The sequence below is a fragment of the Salvelinus alpinus genome, chromosome 21 (assembly GCF_045679555.1).
Source record: "Salvelinus alpinus chromosome 21, SLU_Salpinus.1, whole genome shotgun sequence".
NCBI classification, from domain to species: domain Eukaryota; kingdom Metazoa; phylum Chordata; class Actinopteri; order Salmoniformes; family Salmonidae; genus Salvelinus; species Salvelinus alpinus.
This window is the reverse complement of record NC_092106.1, coordinates 1,768,297-1,794,372: the sequence shown is the minus strand read 5'-3', so window position 1 is coordinate 1,794,372 and position 26,076 is coordinate 1,768,297. Positions and strand designations below refer to the sequence as shown.

Genomic DNA, 26,076 nt, shown 5'->3' with positions numbered 1-26,076 from the left:
AATTTTATTGCGTGTACCAGTCAGTTAAGGAAGAGGTGGGGAGTGTGGGATGTAGGAGAGAGCAAGTTATGTGGAGTATACTACAGTTTGGGCACACAGGTTTGAATGCCTCGTTGTGTATGACAGGGAGACATGAAACAGGTCTGTGTGATGAGTGTTTAGTGGTGGAAACGGTGGAGCATGTGTTGATATTTTGTGAACAGTATGGCCTAGATAGGGAGAGATTGTGTGAAAGGATTTGAGAGATTTGGTGGTGTAGTGGGGGGAGGGAAGTGGTGCCTACTGCTCTATTTCACTTTCTTAGAGGAACAGGACAAATTAAGAGAATTTAATGAGGTAGGCTGTGACTGGCCTCACACTCCAGTACAGTAGGTGGCGCTGTATGCACCTTAAACGTTGGATGCAATCCGCCAATCCAATTTTTAAAGAAGAATAACTATATTTTGCGTCAAACATTTATTAAAACAAATACATTTGCACAAGGAGCACATATCTCAAATACATCGTTACAGTTGTTGTTTAGCTAGGTAGCAAATTTGAGAAGTATTAGCATTGACCTGAAATCAGTCTAAACAACACATGGTATCAATGACAAGATTAAACTGTCTGAAACGAGTCACTATGATCCCCACATGGCAGTTTCTCGTCATTGTTGGTAGCTATCTGGCGATTCAGAATCACAACTCATGGACTTCTTCCCCATTGAAGCGTGGGCATCGTTTTCGTGACGTTGCTAGCTAAGTCATCTATGACAAATAGAATCATTCACCCTAGTTCCCCCAAATCGGTCCACGTTTTAGATATTGCGTGTGACCAACGCATGAAAGTAATAACGTAATCGATGGAGACAGTTCCACAGTCCCCTCCCGATTTAATCGTGGGATACAATAACAGCACAAAACAACTCTTATTTTAATGAATGTAATGTCATCACAGATATAACAATTAGACAGATATTTCACCGGATGTATAAATGTGAAGCATCCATCTGAAGTTTTTACTCACTACCCAATAGCCGGTAGTGGGAGAAGATGGAACGCTTCACAAAGTAGGCGTTCCCTAAAGGATTTATGCAAAATAATGTTAGAACGCTAGCTAGCTATGACTCATTAGCTAGCTAGCTAGCTATGACTCATTTGTTTCCATTCGAAACGACGGGCTGTGATCTATATTGATTAAGTTATAGTGATCTTTGATGTCATTACATGAGAGGTTGATTGAACCAAACACAAATTAGAGGTGGAGGGAGGTAAAGCTGAGATCATAAAATCGCATTTAAAAAAATACTACAATACCCATGATGCATAGTTTGAGGACATGTCTTGTCGCATATTGTGGGCACATGCGCTGTTCTTGTGGAAGAGCCGGTGTATCATGGCGACATACGTGGATATTCTGAAGAGCGAGTTTCCCGAAATTGACACCGAAGTGTTCGAATATATCACGGGTAAGAGACTGTACATTAATGGAGATGGTGTGTGGATCTCGTACACTTTAAAATGCCACCGGCTAGATGAGTGGCTGGTGGCTTCTTTGCCACGTGAAGTAACGTTAGCTAGCATAGCCGTGCCACACAGCATTGAGGCACAGTCAAGGGGGAGACTAACGTTAGCCAACACCTAACATGCCGGTAGTTAGCTAATAATCGGCCTATTTGAACCACTAACCAGATGACCTAGGCTAGCCAATTTATTGCCTTCAATTAATAGCCAACTAGCTGCTAATGTGTACGTTTACCGGCAATAATAATACAATGGACTTAGTAATATTGCGATTTTCATGGGCCCAAAGTCGCAAAACAAAACTGGAGTTAAAACAACCTCAGCCTAAACCTGGACAAGGAGAGGGGTGGGCTCAGGGAAGTGAACGCGTAATCTATCAGTGTGTGGGGAGGTTGGGGGTTTGGATACGAACCCGGACTGCGTTTCAAACTCAAAGTAGACGGCCCTCAGCCCTTGGGGGAATCCCCGCGGCCATATGTCGTCGGTTCAAATGATTAGCCAAGCAAGGTAAGATTGCAACGTAAGCCGCTCAGCCCTCGTTTTTAATGGAGTTTGCGAGTGTACAATTAAGTTAACTTCGGGGCCTGAAACGCCCCATAATTCAATTCGCGATGATTGTACATCCGCTAAGAAAATTCTGCCAAACATAAAACCTCAACATCAATATGTAGTCAACATACAAGTGTAAGTAAAAACGAATGTAAATAAGTTAGAAATTGTACAACTAATGCACAAACGTCCCATAAAAGTAATGATGTTTGGTTAGCTTTTGGAAATTGTATAAATAAAATATTTTCCTTCCTCAGGAGTAGTTAGGCAGGCTAACGTTAGTTAGCTATTTAATTTGCTAGCTATCATACAGTAGGCGTATATTAATAATTATATAGTTAATATAAGTAGACATTAAATCATAATTGACTGTAGGTCACATAAAGCTCACACAAGCTAACGTAAACTCACCCCATTCCGTACAAATGTGCGCAACCGCAACATTCAAACGAGGCTACAAAGAAAACTAATGGGACTGTGTTGACCTCAAAATCGGGGGTGTGAACTAGGTTTCTATTCAAGCGTTGATCGACATGGTAATGGCTCTATCGTATTGGAGAAAAGTTGAAAAAACGGACCCTCCGTTACATCTAGACGTGTCATGTCGTAACGTACAGCATGCATGAAGCAACTATTTCTGTCTTACAATCTCTCCACCAGGTGTAGTACTTATCTCATCGTTTAAAAACAAGAAATGGACAGTGACGGGGTAAGGGGGAATACCTAGTAATTTTTTGCGTCTTCATTGCATGCGATCATCATTCTCAAAGCCGCTGTTTACTTCTAAGATCACTTTAGCACCGCCCTAAAAACCAGATTCAATTTCGATACAAACCTTCAAATAGTTATGTATTGACACATTATATAAACTCTTTATAGTGTTTTATTTACATTTTAGAGGCGATAAGGTGATAAGTTGGACAGATCGAGTGAAAAAAGAAATTTTCCCACACGACATCTGTCCTTCTCACGCATTAGTTTCGCTTCCCCACCCTCCATTTTTAAAAAGACCCGACGGCGCTCATTGCCTGCTTGAATTATGAAGAAACGGGCAGTGTTTAGGTCATGTAATTTATTCTGTTGGAAAGGGGAGAAATTGTGCTTTACAATGGTATTGACATTACAGTTGATCTGGAAGTATTACGTTTAGGGGCTATAAAATAAGGGCAATTGTACGGACCAAGGCGACGTACGAGTTTACGTTACCTGTGGCTGAAAACACAATCATCGCGGGATTAACAGTGACAAATGTCCGGGCAAGGGTGGTCCATTTAAAAATAATTACTTCCTTCCCCGCCCCGCAAGTGAATACTCGTCAGACGTCATGGGATGCGGTCCAAACACTTAAGACACACCATATCCCACCCCTCAGTCCTCAAATTTGGTGGACTACTGATGACGTATTAAGACGTCTGACGAGTATACACTTGCAGGGCAAGTCCAAACTTTCGACTGGTGTCTCCCGAGTGGCGCAGCGGTCTAATGCACTGGATCTCAATGCTAGAGGTGTCACTACAGATCCTGGTTCGATCACAACCGGCCGCGATCGAGATTCCAATAGTGCGTTTAATTGGCCCAGCATCATCCGGGTTAGGGGAGGGTTTGGCCGTCATTGTAAAATAAGAATTAGTTTTTAATAACTTGCCCAGTTAAATAAAGGTTGAAATAAAAATAAATATGCCCCTATCTCCGTGAACTAATCTAGACTAAAAGCCAATTAATGCTTAATCCAAAAATCTGGTTGCTGGCTCCAAATGGCGGTTATGACAATTGCGGCGCCTCCGGAGGCCCCTCAATCTACACACAATACCCCATAATGACAAAAAAAAACATATCACATTATATATGTATTTAGACCCTTAACTCGGTGCATTGTTGAAGCACCTTTGGCAGCGATTACAGCTTCGGTTCTTCTTGGGTATGAAGCTTCAAGCTTGGCACACCTGTATTTGGGGAGTGTCGCTGCACAGCTATTTTCAGGTCTCTCCAGAGATGTTCGATCGGGTTGAAGTCCGGACTCTGAAAAACATCCCCACGACATTATGCTGCAACCACCACACTTCACCATAGGAATGATGCTAGGTTTCCTCCAGATGTGATGTTGGCATTCAGAACAAAGAGTTCAATCTTGGTTTCATCAGACTAGAGAATCTTGTTTCTCATGGTATGAGAGTCATTTAGGTGCCTTTTGGCAAACTCCAAGTGGGCTGTCATGTGTCTTTTACTTTTGAGTGGCTTCCGTCTGGCCACTCCACCATAAAGGCCTTATTGGTGGAGTGCTGCAGAGATGGTTGTCCTTCTGGAAGATTCTCCCATCTCCACAGAGGAACTCTAGAGCGCTATCAGAGTGACCATTGGGTTCTTTGTCACCTCCCTGACCAAGGCCCTTCTCCCCAGTTTGTTCAGGCTGGCCGGTGGGCCAGCTCTAGGAAAAGTCTTTGTGGTACCAACTTCTTCCATTTAAGAATAATGGAGGCCACTGTGTTCTTGGGGAACTTAAATGCCGCAGAATTTTTTTGGTGCCCTTCCCCATATCTGTGCCTCGACACAATCCAGTCTCGGAGCTCTACGTACAATTCCTTCGACCTCGTGGCTTTGTTTTTGCTCTGACTTTCAGGTCAACTGTGGGATCTTATATAGACAGGTGTGTGCCTTTCCAAATCAATCAATTGATTTTACCACAGATGGACTCATCAAGTTGTAGAAACATCTCAAGGATGATCAATGGAAACAGGTTGCACCTGAGCTCAATTAGTCTCATAGCAAAGAGTCTGAATACTTATTTAAAAAAAGGTATTTCTGATTTGTATTTTTAATAAATTTGCACAAATCTCTTAACCTCTTTTTGCGGTGTCATTGTGGGGTTTTGTGTGTAGATTGAGGAATTTTAATTTTAGAAAAAGGCTGTAATGTATCTGAATACTTTCCGAATGCTCTGTGTATGTGGACTAGAGGTCGACCGATTATGATTTTTCAACGCCGATACCGATTTATTGGAGGACCCAAAAAAAAGCGGATACCGATTAATCGGACAATTTGTTTTATTTATTTGTAATAATGACAATTACAACAATACTGAATAAACACTTATTTTAACTTAATATAAAACATCAATAAAATCAATTTAGCCTCAAATAAATAATGAAACATGTTTAATTTGGTTTAAATAATGCAAAAACAAAGTGTTGGAGAAGAAAGTAAAAGTGCAATATGTGCCATGTAAGAAAGCTGGTGGTTCCTTTTAACATGAGTCTTCAATATTCCCAGGTCAGAAGTTTTAGGTTGTAGTAATTATAGGACTATTTCTCTACACGATTTGTATTTCATATACCTTTGACTATTGGATGTTCTTATAGGCACTTTAGTATTGCCAGTGTAACAGTATAGCTTCCATGCCTCTCCTCGCTCCTACCTGGGCTCGAACCAGGAACACATCGACAACAGCCACCCTCGAAGCATTGTTACCCATCGCTCCACAAAAGCCGCGGCCCTTGCGGAGCAAGGGGAACAACTACTCCAAGTCTCAGAGCGAGTGACGTTTGAAACGCTATTAGCGCGCACCCCGCTAACTAGCTAGCCATTTCACATCAGTTACACCAGCCTAATCTCAGGAGTTGATAGGCTTGAAGTCATAAACAGCGCAATGCTTGAAGCATTGCGAAGAGCTGCTGGCAAAACGCACGAAAGTGCTGTTTGAATTAATGCTTACGAGCCTGCTGGCGCCCACCATCGCTCAGTCAGACTGCTTTATCAAATCATAGACTTAATTATAACATAATAACACACAGAAATACGAGCCTTAGGTCATTAATATGGTCGAATCCGGAAACTATCATCTCGAAAACAAAACGTTTATTCTTTCAGTGAAATACGGAACCGTTCTGTATTTTATCTAACGGGTGGCATCCATAAGTCTAAATATTCCTGTTACATTGCACAACCTTCAATGTTATGTCATAATTACGTAAAATTCTGTCAAATTAGTTCGCAGAGAGCCAGGTGGCCCAAATTGTTGTGTATACCCTGACTCTACGTGCAATGAACGCAAGAGAAGTGACACAATTTCACCTGGTTAATATTGCCTGCTAACCTGGATTTCTTTTAGCTAAATATGCAGGTTTAAAAAATATATACTTCTGTGTATTGATTTTAAGAAAGGCATTGATGTTTATGGTTAGGTACACATTGGAGCAACGACTGTCCTTTTTCGCGAATGTGCACTGCATTATATGCAACGCAGGACACGCTAGATAAACTAGTAATATGATCGACCATGTGTAGTTATAACTACTGATTATGATTGATTGATTGTTTTTTATAAGATAAGTTTAATGCTAGCTAGCAACTTACCTTGGCTTCTTACTGCATTCGCGTAACAGGCAGGCTCCTCGTGAGTCAGGTGGTTAGAGCGTTGGACTAGTTAACCGTAAGGTTGCAAGATTGAAGCCCTGAGCTGACAAGGTAAAAATCTGTCTTTCTGCCCCTGAACAAGGCAGTTAACCCACCGTTCCTAGGCCGTCATTGAAAATAAGAATGTGTTCTTAACTGACTTGCCTAGTTAAATAAAGGTGTAAAAAAAAAAGAAATCGGCCCTAATTAATCGGCCATTCCGATTAATCGGTCGACCTCTAATGTGGACACGCCTTCAAAGTGGTGTATTTGGCTATTTCAGCCACACCCGTTGCTGACAGGTGTATAAAATTGAGCACACAGCCATGCAATCTCCATAAACAAACATTGGCAGTAGAATGGCTTTACTGACAACGTGGCACCGTCAAAGGATGCCACATTTCCATCAAGTCGTTTAGTCAAATTTCTAATCTGCTAGAGCTGTCCCAGTCAACTCTAAGTGCTGTTGTTAAGTGGAAACGTCTAGAAGCAACAACGGCTCAGCCAAGAAGTGATAGGCCACACGCTTATAGAACGGTACCACCGAGTTGTGTGTAAAAATCCTCCATGACATTGTAAGCAGAAACTGCTGTGGGAAGGTGGGTTCCTTCCAGGATTGACAGAGCTGTCTTCAGTTTGGAGCAGCCGTCCGAGAGGAAGGTTATCTTAACAGTGAAGGCCTGCACCTTCTCTTCTGTTTCCAGCTGGCTGAGGATGTTTGTGACTGCCTGGGGTGCTGACTCTTCTGCCAACAAAAACTCTCTGTATAGATGAACATGCTCTGCATGGTACTTCACTGCCTCAATCCAGCTATTCCATCTGGAGCTCACAACTTCAGGAGGATCCTTGGCCTGCACAAACGCCTTCATAATGTGGAAGCTCACCCATCTTCTCTTTCTGGCAGGCTTCTTGAAGAAGACAGATCTCATCTATGTCACAAGTGTTGCAACTTCAGAGAAGTATTTGTAGTGCTGCCAGGTCTCACCCACCAGATTGATGACATGGCAGAGACCGGTTACATTGAAACTGTTGTGCATCACTCCTTTCAGAACCTCCTCCTCAGGCAGTAGGAGGCATTATCTGTGACCACTGCCCAGGCATCATTCAGGTTCAGATCGTTGCTGTGGAGGGAGGCTAGTATAGCTTGGGAAAACTTTGAGTAGTCGCATCTGTCCATGAAAATGACATCTGCTAGAAAGTACTGGTTTTCAACACCTGTACTGAAAGATAAAGAACGACTTTAATTATGTTTTAACCTAAAATAATATTGTGACCAAGTGTTATTTAAATAAAGTGTTTTAACGCAATATAGATACAGAGATGGTTAGCTAGATGGAGAGGCAGACAGCTGCTGACATTATGCATCCCTGTATTTCACAGCGATAGCTCGTCGTTTGGAATAACACAATTTGCATGTGGACAATTCACATTGCAGAATGTAAATGTAGGTTATTGCAACTGTATATTAATAGGTTAAGTTCAACTCACCAATGACGATGTTTAGAACGCTGCAATCCCTTGCGTCTGTTGTCTCGTCAACGAGCACCGCAAACTTCTTCCCACTGATCTTCTGTCGAACGGCAGTCGTATGTTGGTCGAACACACGGGGCAGGTGAGTTTGACGGAGGCTGCTCTCATTTTCGGGCAACGCTCCTCCCTGTTTGCAATGCTTCACTGGAAACGGCCGTAGCTTTCTTCGCTTTTCTAAGGGGATGTCAGACTCGGCGCACACAGTCACAAAGTCCTGACTAAATTCTCGTCTTGAATCGGCTGGTAATGGCTGTTTTAAAAAGGGCTTGCTCTGGCTAACACAGTGCTTTTCCTTGTTCTTCACATGGGCTTTAGACTTTAAGTGGTCATAACACGTATTTTTACGGGTCCAATCAATAGTATGTTGACAGAATTTGCAAAACAGCTTATCGCCTGACTCATAATAGTCCTTTGGGTATTGCTCTGCTCTGAATTTAGGGGTTAGGGTAGAATTGTAGTTTTTTTTGACGGCTTGGCTGGTTACTACAAACATTAAGCCTACTTGTGATTATTAATACATTTCAGACAAATTATGGAAAATTCTGCAATATTCCACGTTTTACTGTTGATTCCATCTTTATTACCAAATTCCGCAATTCCGTCCTCATTTTCCGCACCACGGAAATCATAGGGCCCTACTTTATCGACTTCCCCGGAGTCAGATGGAGTCGTGGATACCATTTTTGTGTCTCTTTGTACAGTATGAAGGAAGTTAGAAGTAGTTTCACAAGCCAATGCTATATGTGATATAACCATAGAAACTGCCGCCATGAATTTAACTAACCTGTTTTTGGTGATACTTTTTTAACCGACTCGAGAACGAAGAGAGCATCTTGGAAATGCCTTTTCCCAGAAACTGACATTTCTAACATACTTGAGGTGAAAAATCTATGCCTGTGGTTTGTATGGGGCCTTCTTGTAACCCCCAGTAATGGACCAAAAATCTTGGTACACCAGCGCATGGAGTTGTCAAGAGCACAAACCGACCTGGAACCAGGCTAAGTCTAGCTGCTTAGAAGACTGCTTCATGATAACATTTTGTGTTGTGTCCCTCAGTGTGTTACCTATAGATTCTCAGACAAAGTAAGATTGATCCTGAGCCATGTTCAGTAGCTGAAAGTTGCAGTTAGAAATCTCATGAAGTGGTGCAGTGGTCTAAGGCACTGCATCGCAGTTGCTAGTTGTGCCACTAGATATCCTGGTTTGAGTCCAGGCTCTGTCGCAACTGGCCGCGACCGGTGAGACCCATGGGGTGGCACACAATTGGCCCAGCATCATCCGGGTTAGGGGAGGGTTTGGCCGGCAGGGATGTCCTTGTCCCATCGTGCACTAGCGACTCCTGTGGCGTGCCGGGCACATGCACGCTGACACGGTCGCCAGGTGTACAGTGTTTCCTCCGACACATTGGTGTGGCTGGCTTCCGGGTTAAGCGGTCATTGTGTCAAGAAGCAGTGCGGCTTGGTTGCATTCATGTTTCGGAGGACGCGTGGCTCTCGACCTTCGCCTCTCCCAAGTCCATACGGGAGTTGCAGCGATGAGAGAAGACTGTAACTACCAATTGGATACCACGAAATTAGGGAGAATGAATGAATAGAGCCAACGTGTTTCCTTATTCTACATGTCAGAGGGCCACATGATTAGCATTTCTCTATCTGAAGGTTCTAAAAGCTGCATCCTTCTAAATGCGCCCCTGATTTTTAGCCTGTGGCATTCCTCTGTGATAGGTGTGTTGGACTGTGGAGGGGTGGAGTTTGAGGATGGAGAGGAGGTGTATGATGCGATTGGAGGGCTGTTGCAGGGGTCGTCATCTGACTGTAAAAACGAGGATGACATTCGGGACATCTGTCAGCAGATGTTCAACACTCTTAAACTGTAAGTGCAACACACACACACACACAACCTTAACACTGATCAAATTTATTTATAAAGCCCTTCTTACATCAGCTGATATCGCAAAGGGCTGTACAGAAACCCAGTCTAAAACCCCAAACAGCAAGCAATGCAGCTGTAGAAGCACGGTGGCAAGGAAAAACTCCCTAGAAAGGCCAGAACCTAGGAAGAAACCTAGAGAGGAACCAGGCTATGAGGGGTGGCCAGTCCTCTTCTGGCTGTGCCGGGTGGAGATTGGTGGCCAGTCCTCTTCTGGCTGTGCCGGGTGGAGATTGGATCTTTCACAACCAGCATACAACACCAAAGACTAATTGTCACACACCAAAGCTAATATTTTATTTATTTTCGCTTGCTGACTCATCAAAAATATACTTGTTTTTTCCATCAGGAGTAACGGCCATGCCGCTTCAAAGCAAGTGCTGCTCGACGCTCCGGTGCGGTTGTCTCAGATATCTGCAGAGTGTGGTGAGTCCCTTGTCTGCAGGGGGACTTAGGTATTCCTCTTTGTCAGCTTTACGGTCCATGTTTGATATTCATTTTGGTAGCCTGTTGATATGTAATCTGTTTTTTTAGCCCTTAAAAAAAAAATATATATATTTTTTTTTAACATCTTTCCCGTCCTCCACTGCTCGTACTTCCTATTTTCTCTTCCCTTTCTATCACCTCTCCCATGTTTTTTTAATATACTCTCTGACTTATTGTTGCGTCTCATTCCACTCCTTCTGTCTTTCCCTTCTCGTCTCAGTATCTGCCACTAACGATGTCCAAGGGATCTGGATGATGAAGAGGGGCCAGAATACAGTAAAGTATTTTAGAATCATTTTTGTTGCGTTGGAACTTCTTGTGTATTATGTTTTTTGTCGAAGGTTCGAGTCAGCCCTGTAGCTATGTTATTCTCCTGTCAACTTCATCCACTTTTGTCTTCTTCCACACACACACCACCTCAGACTGTGGATGCGAGGAAGCTAGAGAAGGCCGAAGCCAAGCTGAAGCAAAAACAAGGGAGGAGGAATGAACGGGATTCGCAAAAAACAACTAATCCACTGTGAGTTTCATATGCTTTTCATCTACACCCAAAGACTATGCAAACAGTTTATCATTGGCAGTGTTGGAAAAAGTACCCAATTGTCATACCGGACTAAAAGTAAAAATACCTTAATAGAAAATGACTCAAGTAAAAGTCACCCAGTAAATTACTACTTGAGTAAAAGTATTTGGTTTTAAATATACTTAAGTATCAAAAGTAAAAGTAGGTATGTTAAATTCCTTTATATTAAGCAAACCAGATGGCACATTAAATTATTTTTACAGATAGACAGGGATACACCAACACTCAGACACTATTTACAAATGAAGCATTTGTGTTTCGTAAGTCTGCCAGATCAGAGGCAGTAGGGATGACCAGGGATGTTCTCTTGAAGTGTGAGTTAGACCATTTTCTTGTCCTGCTTTGCATTCGAAATGTAACGAGTACTTTTGGGTGTTAGGGAAAACGTATGCAGTAAAAAGTACATTATTGTCTTTAGGAATGTAATAAAGTAAAAGTTGTGAAATATATAAATAGGAAAAAGAACAGTAACAACTTCTTAACTAAGAATACTATAACGATATGGTAGAAAATGAAACCTATTTTACAAGAACCAGAAACAGAACTTTATGGAATAATCCTTGGATAGCTTTTCAGAATTCATCGATTTTAAATTTGTTCACATGCAAAACCGAAGGAATAGAAACCGTAGTAAATTACTTTGTAACAGGAGATACATTTATTTCCATGCCAAAATGTAAAAAGTAATTTTGGGGACTGAACAAAAATATAAAAGCAACATGTAAAGTGTTGGTTTCATGAGCTGAAATAATACATCTCAGAAATATTTTCCATAGCCACTAAAAGGTTATTTTTTTATGTTGCGTACAAATTTGTTTACATCCCTGTTAGTGAGCATTTCTCCTTTGCCAAGATAATCCATCTGGCAGGTGTGGCATATCAAGAAGCTGATTAAACATGATCATTACACGGGTGCATCTTGTGCCGGGGACAATAAAAGGCCTCCCTAAAATGTGCAGTTTTGTCACACAACACAGATGTCTCAAGTTTTGAGGGAGCGTGCAATTTGCATGCTGACTGCAGGGATGTCCACTAGAGCAGTTGCCAGATAATTGAATGTTCATTTCTCTACCATAAGCTCCCTTCAACGTCGTTTCAGAGTATTTTGCAATATGTCCAACCGGCCTCACAACCACAGACCACGTGTAACCATGCCAGCACACAATCTCTATATCTGGCTTCTTCACCTGCGGGATAGGGTGGGGGTGCTGAGGAGTATTTCTCTCTGTTATAAAGCCCTTTCTTGGGGAAAAATTTATTCTGATTGGTAGGGCCTGGCTCCCCAGTGGGTGGGCCTATGCCCTCCCAGACCCACCCGTGGCTGCGCCCCTGCCCAGTCATGGGAAATCCATAGATTATGGCCTAATGAATTTATTTCAAATGACTGATTTCCTTATCAATTCAAATTCTGTAAAAATGTTTGAAATTGTTGCATGTTGTGTTTTTTAAAATATTTTTGTTCAGTGTAGATAGTTTGGAATACATGAAACTTAAGTTGCATCACGAAATTTCAATTTGAAATCTTTTGGACATCAGTACAACCTTGAGGTAATCTTATTTGAGTAAGTAAAGGATGTTCATATGATAGGGAAGATATACTAAACCTTGCAGAGATCATATCCAACTGACAACCTATTAGAAAAAAATTGAAATGATTGGAACCAAGATTGAAAAAGATCTGATGTTAGTACAAAATGGAGTGGAAGTTGGAGCATAACTAACTAAATTCATCCAGTATAAACTAATGTATAGAATATATTATACGAGACAAAGTTCACATTCTACAGCACAACAGCAGAGTCCGGTCTCTGTGTAAAACTAATAATGACTCAATAATCCATGCTTTCTGGGAATGCTATTAAGTTTGAAAGTTGTGAGCGGAGCTAGAAAGTTGGCTGTCAGAAATATTACAATGTAAATGTACTTTTAATCCATCTCTCTGCATATTTCAAGACATTACATACAGGGGAGGTAGTGAGATGCATGATTTTTTTCTCATCTCTGAGAAGAAAAAAATAAGGTTACTAAAAACGTAGACGGCAATCAATCCGCCATCATTAACACAATGGAAAACATCTAATAATTTCTTATTTAAATAGCACGGGCGACTGAGAAAAACAAGTTGGTATAATTTAAGGGCAAGTGACACAATAATGCAGGCAATAGGGTCTGGGCAGAAGAGATGTAGTCATTGTATGTGTCTAAGTTGTCGTTCGTATGTATACGTGTTTTGTTTTGTGGAATGTACAAAAAATGTGTATGTACAATACCAGTCAAGTTTGAACACACCTACTCATTCAAAATATATTTTAGATTCTTCAAAGTAGCCACCCTTTGCCTTGACAGCGTTTCACACTCTTGGCATTTTCTCAACCAGCTTCACCTGGAATGCTTTTCCAACCGTCTTGAAGGAGTTCCCACATATGCTGAGCACTTGCTGCTTTTCCTTCACTCTGCGGTCCAACTCATCCCAAACCATCTCAATTGGGTTGAGGTTGGGTGATTGTGGAGGCCAGGTCATCTGATGCAGCACCATCACTCTCCTTCTTGGTCAAATAGCCCTTACACAACCTGGAGGTGTTTTGGTTCTTTATCCGCTTATAGTCCCACTAAGCGCAAACCAGATGGGATGGCGTATCACTGCAGAATGCTGTGGTAGCCATGCTGGTTAAGTGTGCCTTGAATTCTAAATAAATCACACATTGTCACCAGCAAAGCCCCCACACACCACCACCTCCGTGCCTACACATGCGGAGATCATCCATTCACCTATTCAGCGTCTCACAAAGACATGCCAGCTGGAACCAAAAATCTCAAATTTGGACTCATATAATGCTGTTATTGCATCAAAAGGCTGTTTTATGAAACAATACGTTGTTTTTTTTGAATGCTCATCTGTGTGTGTTCTACTGAGGATGGGCCTCGAAGATTTACCATGTCTTTGGGGATACCGTATTCCAGAGCATGAGTTCATGTTTCTGTACTGGGGTACCAGGGGGAGATGGCTCCAGTATGGAGTTGGGGGGCCAGACACTGGTCTCTACACAATGACAACTGTTTTTACAGCAGATACTGTCTGCAGTGAATTATAAATATCTTTCATACAAATCTTAACCATGACCCATTCCATACATCTGTTGTGTGTCATGTAGACTGAAGGAGTGGACTGATATAAAATGTTGTGGCTCAAACCAGCTGGTTGAGTTCTCAGTGATCACCTACAGGGGTGATTACCGACCAGCTCCATTACTGCACTAATTAAATAATAAAGTTTGATTGTTTTGAAGAAATCTTAATTCCACCACACTCATCAGACCAAAGGACAGGTTTTCACCGGTCTAATGGCCGTTGCTTGTGTTTCTTGACGTAAGTCTCTTCTCATTGGTGTCCTTTTTAGTAGTGTTTTATTTGCAGCAATTCAACCATGAAGGCCTGATTCACTCAGTGTCCTCTGAACAGTTGATGTTGAGATGTGTCTGTTACTTGAACTCTGAAGCATTTATTTGGGCTGCAATTTCTGAGACTGGTAACTCTAATGAACTCTGGGTCTTCCTTTTCTGTGGCGGTCCTCATGAGAGCCAGTTTCATCGTAGCGCTTGATGGTTTTTTGAGACTGTTCTTTCAAAGTTCTTGACATTTTCCGGATTGACTGACCTTCATGTCTTAAAGTAATGATGGACTGTCGTTTCTCTTTGCTTATTTGGGCTTTGCTTGCCATAATATGGACTTGGTCTTTTACCAAATAGGGCTTTCTTCTGTATACCACCCCTAGCTTGTCACAACACAACTGATTGGCTCAAACCCATTAAAAAAGAAAGAAATTCAGCAAAGTAACTTTTTTAACAAGGCACACCTGTTAATTGAAATGCATTCCAGGTGACTACCTTGTGAAGCTGGTTGAGAGAATGCCAAGAGTGCAAAGCTGTCATCAAGGCAAAGAGTGGCTACTTTGAAGAATATAAATTGTTTAATACTGTTTTGGTTACTATTATTCTACAATGTAGAATTATTCTACAATGTAGAAAATAGTACAAATAAAAACCCTGGATTGAGTAGGTGTGTCAACTTTTGACTGGTACTGTGTGTGTGTGTAAATAAAGTACAGTTGCCCCAAAACGACTTAAGTAGTACTTGAAAGTATGTTTACTTAAGTACTTTACACCACCGATCATTGGTTTGGTATTGCGATAGCAAAATACACTTATCCATTCACCAATGTGTGATGAAGTTTGGTTTCACCTCTCTCTCCCTCTTACACTTTCTTGCTCTGTATTTGCTCTCTGTACTTCTATTTCTCTCCCTTTGTCTATCTCTTTGTGTCCCTCTGTGTTTGTCTCACTCTGTCCTTATCCCCTCTGTCTCTGTTTGTCTCAGGGTACTGGAGGAGGCATCAGCCAGCCAGGCCAGTAGCAAGAAAGACAGTCGCGTCGACTTGTCCGGGAAGAATCGCAGCTACGATATCCGCATCGAGAACTTTGATGTGTCGTTTGGCGAGAGGTGAGTGTTTAACCCTTAGGCTTCGTCCCAAATGGCACCCCATCCCTATTAAGTGCACTTCTTTTGACAAGGGCCAAAAGTATAGTAGTGTGCCATATAGGGAATAAGGTGCCATTTGGTATGAAACCATACTTACGCTTTCTCCTACTGTATCCAGCACTGGAGCAGGTGATTCATTCTAATTAGCATCATGCAATGTTAGCTGGACACCGTTTCCACCGGTATTTACCTTGCATTTAAAAGGCATTGGTGTGGTTATGGTCGTTACTTTCTGCAAATGACTTAAGAATTCAACACAACTACCTGATATCAAATGGTGAGTAGCAGTGCTTGTTTAAATTAATCACAAACTGAGTAAATCAAAAGTTATTACTGTGTAATTACAATTTTATGTAATTTCTTAGTTAATACTAGAGAGACAAAGTAGGAGAGAGACGGAGACATTTCTTAGTCTCTACCATAAAGCAATATGCAAGCAACTTGTCTCTCTCTCGCTCTGTATTTCCAGGTCTTTGCTGCAGGGGGCGGAGCTGTCTCTGTCAACAGGTCGCCGCTACGGCCTGATTGGCCGCAACGGCCTGGGGAAGACCACGCTGCTAAAAATGCTGGCGAGCCGCAGCCTGCGTGTCCCTGCCCACATCACAATCCTGCACGTGGAGCAGGAGGTCGCTGGAGACGAAACAGGGGCGCTTCAGAGCGTGCTGGAGAGCGACACGGTCCGGGAGGGGCTCCTGACAGAGGAACGCCTGCTCAATGCGCGCATAGCCAACGGAACGTAAGTCGGTCTTACTTGCCCAAATTCTCCCCGAAGTTGGCAACGGATGGCTCATATTGGAAGGAGGCAATACTGGCAGACTTAAATGTTATTGTTGCAGGAATTTTAGATTTGAAACTGCAACAGTCACTAAACTTGCAGTTTATTCTATTCTATTTTAGAGCTGAAGGAATGGAGACTATTCGACTGTCGGAGATCTATGCTAAACTGGAGGAGATTGAAGCAGACAAGGCACCTGCCCGGTAAAGAGCCACACTTAGCATGTCTGTACATAATATCATATCTGTGTTTGTTACATTAGTTAGAGATGCACGATATATCGCTGAACATATCAGAATCGCACGATATTAGCTAAAAATGCCAACATCGGTATTGGCCGACAACTAGTTTAACGGCGACGTTAAAAACCGATGTCAACGCTACCGTGCGTACCTATATAACGTAGGTACATGACGTAATAACGCCACGTCAAATTTTGCGCTACACGTGCAACACAGCATTCCTAACCTAGCCACAATGTCTGCTGTGTATTTGTATTTATTATGGATCCCCTTTTCCTGGGGTCGAGCAAAATTAAGACAGTTTATACAATTTTAAAAGATACAATACATTCACCGATTTCACAACGCACTGTGTGCCCTCAGGCCCCTACTCCACCACTACCACATAGCATTCCATACCTAGCCCACAAAATGTCTGCTGTGTGGATTGAGCAGTCAACAAGTCGAGCAGTCATTTGTAAGAGTATGAACAATTCAGCGAGACAACTCAAAGGCGAAATCCATTAAAGCCAAGATAATGGAATTCATTGCCCTTGACAATCAACCGTTCTCTGTCGTGGGTGATGGTTGGCTTTTGCCGACTGGTCGAGCACCGGTACACACTACCAAGTGTGCTATTTTTCAGATGTTGCCCTACCTACAGTAATAGCGTTACTGCTATTAGCTTCACGACATACATACTGTGGAACACCGTTTGAATCTTTGTGTCAAAAAAGATACAGTAGCACTGTCAAAGCTGTACAAAAAAAAGTCTGCAAACACCGGTCACGAACGATGTGTTTACAATATCGCATTGGTAATAAAGCATAATTTGTTCGACAGCAACTTCTGGGGTAGCTAGCTTTAGCTTTGTACCTAGCTAGCACCAATACAACCAGCCTGAAAATAATGACCAGTAGAAACTGCAGTCATTTTTATTATTCTTAGCAATGATTTAGGAATCCTTGTGAGTAAGTATTAGCTAGGTTGCCACTTGTTGTTCGCCTATTGAAATTGAACTTCAGATCATGAAAATTGCCCAAAGCTAACGTTATAAGCAGCCAGCTAGCTTTGTGTTGTGAAGCTATCCACAATAAGGATTAGGCACAAAAGTGGAATTTGCGGTTTGCCGTCAAAATAAAAGTGAAATTCAATTAATACAAATAGTAAACTTATGCTAAACTTTTATTTTGAAGGCTAACTGCAAAGTCCACTAGTGTGGCTAATCCTTATTGTGGCTAGCTTAACATAGATGGGTCCGATCACCATTAATCAAATAAGAACTGTCTTATAAATTAGGGTTATTTTAGATGACACCTAGCTATATAGGTAGCTATAGCTACTGAAACAGATTTTGGGGAAGCTCTTTTTTTATGACCAGTACTGTAGGTGCGTGAGACAACTTTACCAGCATCATAGCATACGTATCGATGAATCATTGTGACATATTAAATACGAGTGATAGTGTAATAACTACGTAAAATGTATGAACGTGTTAAATTATTATGTGACGTGCAATCATATTCAGGTCCTGATTGGTCAACAAGCTTATTTGACAGTGTTAAATAGTACATTTTTTGACACGCAAAGAAATCCTGGTTGAGAATGAAACGACTGAACAACGAAACAGCACAGCAAGTAAGTGAAAGAAATAGGTTTTGATGATGTTTTACTGGTAATTGAGACATATATGTAAATGCCAACAAAATAACTTTTTGGTCAGTGTGGTCTGTGTGTAACCTTAACTAACTTGCCTAGTTAAATAAAGAACAAATTCTTATTTACAATGACGGCCCGGACGACGCTGGGCCAATCAGTCACGGCTGGATGTGATACAGCCTGGATCTGAACCAGGACTGTAGTGACGCCTCTTGCACTGAGATGCAGTGCCTTAGACCGCTGCGTCCGTGTGTGTGTGTGTGTGTGAACTATTTAACGGTACTGGAATGCTTAAAAGGCTGCAAAAATGTTAAATATCTGTTTCGGGGTTTTTTGGCAAGGAAAATATATGTATTGGGGGGTTTTTGGGCAAGGAAAATATCTGTATTGTTTTTTTGGCAAGGAATATCTAAATTTAAAGACCATCAATTCAACAGACAGCCACATTTGTCTTCATTAACTATCAGGGTTTTTTTGGGAAGGAAAATATTAGTATCGGCCCAAAATGTCATATCGGTGCATCACTATTAGCAGTGCATTTATATTCATACATATTGCCAATGGTGTTTCTAAAACAGATGACTGTGCAGTAGAATTGTAGCCAGGGTGTATGCATTTTCTGATTTAATGATTGTTCGATGTTTCTCTCTTACTCTTACACAGAGCTTCAATCATCCTATGTGGTTTAGGTTTTTCTCCTAAAATGCAAACGCAGACAACCAAGTAAGTTACCGTGTGTGTGTGTGTGTGTGTGTGTGTGTGTGTGTGTGTGTGTGTGTGTGTGTGTGTGTGTGTGTGTGTGTGTGTGTGTGTGTGTGTGTGCGCACGCACGCGGATGTGATTAACTGATCTCGGTGTTCTCTTCACAGGGAGTTTTCTGGAGGTTGGAGGATGAGATTAGCTCTGGCTAGAGCTCTCTTTGCCAAGTGAGTTTCTCCTTGTCACTTCTTTTATCCAAAGGACAGTCTACCCAATTAAAATACAAGGACAGAGATTATATTAGAATATTGATGTACATTTATAATGCTCTTATGAGCTGTTTTCTGAATCTCAATTTAAACACCATCAATTGGTGTGGCTCTGCTAAATATTTTAAGGCTAGCTTCAACTCTCCAAATAATGTGTGTATTTTTCATTTTTTTAGGCCTGATCTTTTGTTACTTGATGGTGAGTGATTAAACCACATTAAGTATTTTTGTATTGAGTATCTTTGAACAGTTTGACGGTGTCCAATAGTCAGTGCAAAACGCCCTTTTGACTGACTGTCTGTCTCTGTCTTTCTGTCTGTTTGTTTCTCAGAGCCCACCAACATGTTGGATGTCCGAGCCATTCTTTGGCTGGAGAATTACCTGCAGGTAGGTTACTCCTGCTTACCGACACACTTAACATTGCATGCCAAATCCAATTCGGTTCCCTTCTCCCCAAAGTGTGCACATTCTCACTACAGTATTTAAAAGCATTGGATTGGTGAAAGCATGGGCATGCGTGGACTAGAGGGACTTTCCGTCATATTTCTTACACCAGTCCAAGGCAAGGGGTGTGAATGAGTGGACATTTCAGGGAGAATGGGTAGAGAATAGGAACGTATGGAATTTTGCATTGCTAGATTGTGGTGGGTAATTCTACTTTGCTGTCAACTTCTGCCTCTGGGGGTCCTCTTGAGCCAAAAAGGGGTCCGGCAACAACAACAAAAAGAGGCTCCGCTAAATTGGCAGGAAGGGACACACCCATCAGTGACGCATACATAGTTAGCTTCAAATGGATTGTTTTCTTTCACCACTTATGAAATGGTGTGCACTCGTTCAATACTTCCTACAAATCTAAAGACATTGGATTGGTGGAGGCATTGGCTCGGTGGAGTTACCACCATATTTCTTATACCACTTATTTTCTTTTGATATCAGTGAATGGAAGTGAACGAATGCACACTTTGGGAGGATGGAGAGATTAAAGCATGAGCAACAAGTTCAACGTCCATATGGCCTGTTTAACACCTCCGCCCCCCACAGACCTGGCAGACCACCATCCTGGTGGTGTCCCACGACCGGAACTTCCTCAACGCCGTGGTGACTGACATCGTCCACCTGCACTCGCAGCGGCTGGAGAGTTACCGCGGCGACTACGAGAACTTTGTCAAGACCAAAGAGGACCGCCTGAAGAACCAGCAGAGGGAGTACGAGGCCCAGTTTCAGTACAGAGAGCACATCCAGGTTAGGAACCCACACACTGGCTTACACACACAGTCCTGCTTACATACAGATAACCTAAAAGGCCTATGGCAAGTGTAATAACAATGCACTTTCTAAGCATTTATCTTTGCTGATTAGTGTTTGTTTGTTTTAGATCTTGATATGCCTAACTTATCAACATCCTGCTAAATACTTATTAGAATATATATTATAGTGTCTTATTACTATATTATAATCGTGGATTGATTACTTTCCTCTGTCACAGGTGTTCATCGACCGGTTCAGATACAACGCCAACAGAGCGGCACAGGTGCAGAGCAAGCTGAAGCTCTTAGAAAAACTGTGAGTTACCGTCTATTTCAAAATAAGATGTTAACATGCGCCCCACCCTGCTTTCTCTCACGTAGTGCTCCCTGGGAATTACAGCCTGAAAGTCCAATTCATTGTAAAGGATAACTTCCATCTTGCACATGCATGATGACCTCTGCGTGTTTGTTTGCCTGTGCACAGCGGAATGGTCATTGTAAAGAATTAAAGAATATCTGTTGTTGTCATCCGTCATCCATTCCCTCGCTGCTCTTCTCTTGTCTCCTGCAGGCCTGAACTCAAACCTCTGGAGAAGGAAACCGAAGTCACCTTAAAGTAAGAGACCGCTCCTCCTGTCCCAAATGAAGTCAGGTTTCAATTCTCATATTAATCTGAGTGCTAACGTGTGTGTGTCTGTCCACAGGTTCCCTGATAACTTTGAGAAGCTGTCTCCCCCGGTGCTCCAGTTGGATGAGGTGGAGTTCTACTATAACACTGACCAGTGCCTCTTCACACAGCTGTCTGTGTCTGCAGACCTGGAGTCTCGCATCTGCATCGTACGTATTAATCACACTGCTCTCAATCCTGATGACCAGATCTAAATCACATGCACTGCTAATAGTTAGGGATGCACCGATGTGATCATTCTGGGCTGATGCCAATATCCAATATTTTCTTTGCAATATCGACTGATTCAGATATTTTTTCATTTTATGGCCATTTTTAATCATCCTAGCACAGATCTGAACTGCAAACAAGTTTCTATGTTCATAAGGCTAGTAAGAACATATCTACCTTTTTCCCCACATCTGGTCAATATGGTCACTGATATATTGTGCATCCATTAATATTGTACTTTAAATCTGTGACACACTTCCACAGACGATGCTCTGTGCAACCTTCCAACTGCTAAAGTAGTACCTACAGTCGGTCTCTTGTCTCTCTCTGTCTCTCAGGTGGGTGAGAACGGGGCGGGTAAATCCACCATGCTCAAGCTACTGATGGGAGAGTTAACGCCTGTCAATGGCATCAGACACGCCCATCGGTGAGGTTCCATGCTTGACGTCAGCCATGTTCCTCTGCTGCTAGTGTGTGTCTCGGTGGGTGTGGGTGCGTGCAGGGAAGTAAATGACAGCTTTATTTCCCTTTCTCGCTCAGGAACCTGAAGATCGGTTATTTCAGTCAGCACCACGTGGATCAACTGGACCTCAACGTGTGTTCAATTGAGCTGTTACTCAACAAATTCCCAGGTGACCACCACCACCAAAACACACCAATACTGATCATTATCAAAGCCTGGGCTGTGTTCATTAGGCACCAAATGCAAAGGAAACTGATTGGAACAGAGATGGGCTACCTGGACTTGGTCCAATCAGAAATGCCCTGTTTTTTTTGTTGCCTACCCTAATGAACACGACCCTGGTGGTTGTTACGGATCCCTGTAGATGGCTTAGCTGACAACGTCACAAAAACAATGCACACCCTTCAATGGTGCAAAAAGCAGTGTGTTGTGATTCTGGATGGCCGGATAGCTAGCAACAATGACATGAAGCTGTCATGTGAGGAATCGTAGGTAGCTCGTTTCAGCTAGTTTTATCTTGTTCTTGAGGTGTTTTGATTGTCAATATATGCTAATATGACTCAAATTTGCTAGCTAGCTAACCAACAACTGTAAAGATGTATTTGAGAGACAACAAGTGCGCATTGTGCAAATGTGTTTGTTTTCAATAAACATTGGAGACTAAATATATTTTGCGTGCTGGCAACAATCTAAGCCAACCGTGTCTGTTTGGGCCAATGTTGCTTAACAACCAACCCATCTATTGCCTGCAATCTTCGTAATTTGTAACCCCTTTTTTCTCTCTCGCTCTCTCCTCGTCCCTCCCTCCCAGGTCGTAACGAGGAGGAGTACAGGCACCAACTGGGTGGCTATGGGATAACCGGTGAGCTGGCAACTCGGCCGGTGGCCAGTCTGTCAGGAGGGCAGAAGAGCCGGGTGGCCTTCGCTCAGATGACCATGCCTTGGTAATGCCTTTTTATTATTACACTTCATGAACCCAATATTTCACACATGATTTCTCACAATGTCAAATAGTCATTTTATGGTAGTAAACTGGTTTTAGTTGAGTTGGGAAAAACGTCCTTGTACAAGCAGTATACAACTTGACCATGATGTCTAATAATGGGATTACATTTCTCTATCCTTCCGATGTTAAACCGTCTCTGTGGTCGTTTCAAGAACCCATGGTAGTTGTTGCAAGAGTTGTGGTGATAACCCGGCTTAAATTCCCTAATGGCCCCTTATCCACCACGGCCACCTAAGCATCATCCCCAGCTTCCAGTTGGCTTGTTCAACCTCTCATCTCCCCTGTAACTCATCCCCAGGTCGTTGCTGTAAATGAGAATTTGTTTCAAACCAACTTACCTTGTAAATAAGAAATATACTGGACATCTGTCAAACTGCCCTGATAACACTAGGAACAGAACTGGAGAGGGGACATGAGAGAACGCTATTCAGTTTGAGAAGTAATAACAATTGGAACAGAACTGGAGAGGGGACATGAGAACGCTATTCATTTTGAGAAGTGTCAAGATCCTATTGATGAGATGGTTATAATCCGTCGCAGAATTTATTATTAGGGTTGCTGGCAGCGAAGCACCCCTAATAATATTGTTGGAATAGCTCAATGCCCGATTGGTCAAAACATGTAGACTGGCAATATCAATGTATATCAAAACCACTACTACTAGGTGGCGTTGTATTCAGAGTCTAATGCTCAGCCCCACCACCCTGTTTGACGTATAACCACGGAATTTGGTATATCAGTGTTTCTCATAAGGAACAAATTTGCTTCAAGGACCCATGAAGTCCGCCATGTTGAATTTTCCAACATGTTGGATTTTTAAAATCAAATCTTCTCATGAACCATATATCCGGTTGACTAAACTCAGAATGTATGTCTTTACTAAGTTTGAGAGAAGCGTTACGTCAAAAGATGGAAGAGAAAATGGCAACTTTGTAAAAAAGATGAATAACTTGTCTTCGCTGTATCACCTTGAAACTGATTAAGGCTCTTGCCGACACTAGTAGGAAGCTGTATTTCAAAGCAGGTGTTAATACAAAAAAAAGAACATGGAAACAGCAAGCAATTCAGTTGTGAACCTCCAACAGCTAGCATTTATGCTAATGCTAAAAAGAGATTCTTCAAATAAGGTCGAGAGATTTGGCGATTTACAGTGTTTGTTAGTCCCAACAAAGTTTGCAAAGGACTAATTGCTACGTCAAACAGCCATTTCATGACGCTATAAATCATTTATTATATTTAGTGAACACTTGCACGTAGTATTTTGAATTGTTCCATGTACAAGGATGTATAATACTTCAATGCAGCCGTCTCTTTCAGCCTGCTCATAAACCCGCGTTCTTGTTTCATTGCTGCTTGCAGCTATATTTTATCTCTTACTCACCTTTTCTCTCTCAGCCCAAACTTCTATATCCTTGACGAGCCGACCAATCACCTGGACATGGAAACGATCGAGGCTCTAGCGAAGGCGCTCAACAAATTCAAAGTAAGCTTGTTAAATAAACTAAGTCGCTGAGAAAAATGTCCTTTTTATTTATCTCACAATGTTAATCAATAGAGTAAATCTGGAGAAAACCTATGAAATCGGTTTTCTTTAAACAGCCACTACAAGCTTATTTTGGCTAACAATCAATGGAAGTGATAGCACTTGAACACTTGAAGTTTTAATGTGTGTATATACCCTTTTTTTAAACTCTATCCTCTCCTCAGGGTGGGGTGGTCCTTGTTTCTCACGACGAGCGTCTGATCCGGATGGTGTGCAGAGAGCTGTGGGTCTGTGAGCACGGGAACGTGCGGCGAGTGGAGGGGGGCTTTGACGAGTACCGGGATATCTTGCAGGAACAGTTCCGCAAGGAGGGCTACCTGTGAGGGGGAGGAAGGACTTTCCAAAACCTACCACCCCAAACAACTTGCCCATTACGCCAACTGTGACAGACATGCCAAGTTACCAACTGACTTCAATAACCTAAAGGCCCCCCCCACTCTCCATTCCCCGACTGCCAATCATCATCCTCAGAGGGAGAACTGAGTTTTACCGGCTGCTTTCCCATCATCCTCTCTGCTCCCCCACACCACCGTTTGTGTTTTGTTTGTCATTTAGCTCAGCCCGGCAGTTCAAAGTGACATACTCTTGTCTATTGTCCTGAAGCAGGCAGGTTTTAGGCTACATGGAGTGCAAACTCTGTCCAAATGGAATGTCAATTGTGCGTGCACTCTGTATACTCAAACTGCTCCGGCCTCCCCACTCCCAACCTTCCTGATCATAATAGTTGGAGCTGGTTTGGTTCACTTAACAAGGAGGATATTCCATCATGTGAAGGTGGGGGTGCTGTACCCTCTAACTGTTAACCCCATGTGGGCAACCATCTTGGAATAACGCTACATCCTTTTAGCTCTGAGTAATATCAGTTAAGGGCCGAATATGTACATCAGAAAGTTAACAAAAATTCTCGATTTCTTAATCTGTGTCGAATATGTGTGCATGTGATTGGGGGGGAGAGAGAGCGAGGATACATTTTAAGTGCATATGGATTGATTTTTCTCCTGAACATGTGTGTTCTTGATGGAGAGGGAGCATCTCTTTAGTCAGTGGAACCCGGGGTGAAGCTGAAATGACTCCCTGTTCCCAACATAGTGTAGTATTTTGGGAACTAGACAAAATTGTCATTTGACACCCCTGGTCTTGTTCATTAGGCACCAAACTAAATAAAACAGTCTGAAACAGGGAGGGATTACATGGACTTGTCCAATAAGAAATTCTCATTTTCTGTTGCAAAACCTTTCCTGTTGCATGCCCTAATGAACACAATCCTGGAAACATCCATATCTGTGTCAGCATGGGAAACCACCAGCACAAAAACAACGATTTCTACAGCAACAGCAGCTGGCTCCAGGTCTCACTGCTGCTTCTTCCCCAGAATCTCCAACCAAGTAAACTATTTAAGCAATAATGCACAAGGGGATGTGGTATATGGCCAATTTACCACAACTAAGGGCTGTTCTTACGCACACAGCCATTAGCCGTGGTATATTGGCCATATATCAAACCCTTGGTGCCTTAATGCTATTATAAACTGGTTACCTACATAATTAGAGCAGTTAAAATAAATGTTTTGTTATACCCATGCTACAGTCTGAAATACCAAGACTAAGCTATTCAGGGCTCAAACCACCCAGTTTATTTATCTTAGAGAAATTCAGAATATATATATATATATTTTAATCCTCCTGTTATTTTGCTAATTTATAAATAGGTGTTTTAAGAACTATTCAATCATAACACCATACTAATAAAAAAGCTTTAATAATCCATCCCTCAGGTCTGATGAAATGCTCTA

At 42.1% G+C, this 26,076-nt stretch overlaps 1 protein-coding gene across 1 annotated transcript; it reads left to right on the top strand.

Moving 5' to 3' along the window:
* Positions 1-1,307: 1,307 nt before the first annotated feature.
* On the top strand, positions 1,308-25,464 carry LOC139547570 (ATP-binding cassette sub-family F member 3-like). The gene is made up of 21 exons (XM_071356489.1): positions 1,308-1,447; positions 9,695-9,842; positions 10,249-10,325; positions 10,606-10,661; positions 10,808-10,905; positions 15,343-15,465; positions 15,974-16,240; positions 16,402-16,482; positions 18,823-18,882; positions 19,029-19,085; positions 19,304-19,326; positions 19,459-19,514; positions 20,169-20,369; positions 20,614-20,690; positions 20,946-20,990; positions 21,079-21,211; positions 21,611-21,699; positions 21,813-21,904; positions 22,547-22,679; positions 24,137-24,224; positions 24,449-25,464. Exons 1-21 carry the CDS (start codon positions 1,318-1,320, stop codon positions 24,605-24,607), a joined length of 2,193 nt encoding a protein of 730 aa, XP_071212590.1. The 5' UTR covers positions 1,308-1,317; the 3' UTR covers positions 24,608-25,464.
* The last annotated feature ends 612 nt before the right edge of the window (positions 25,465-26,076 follow it).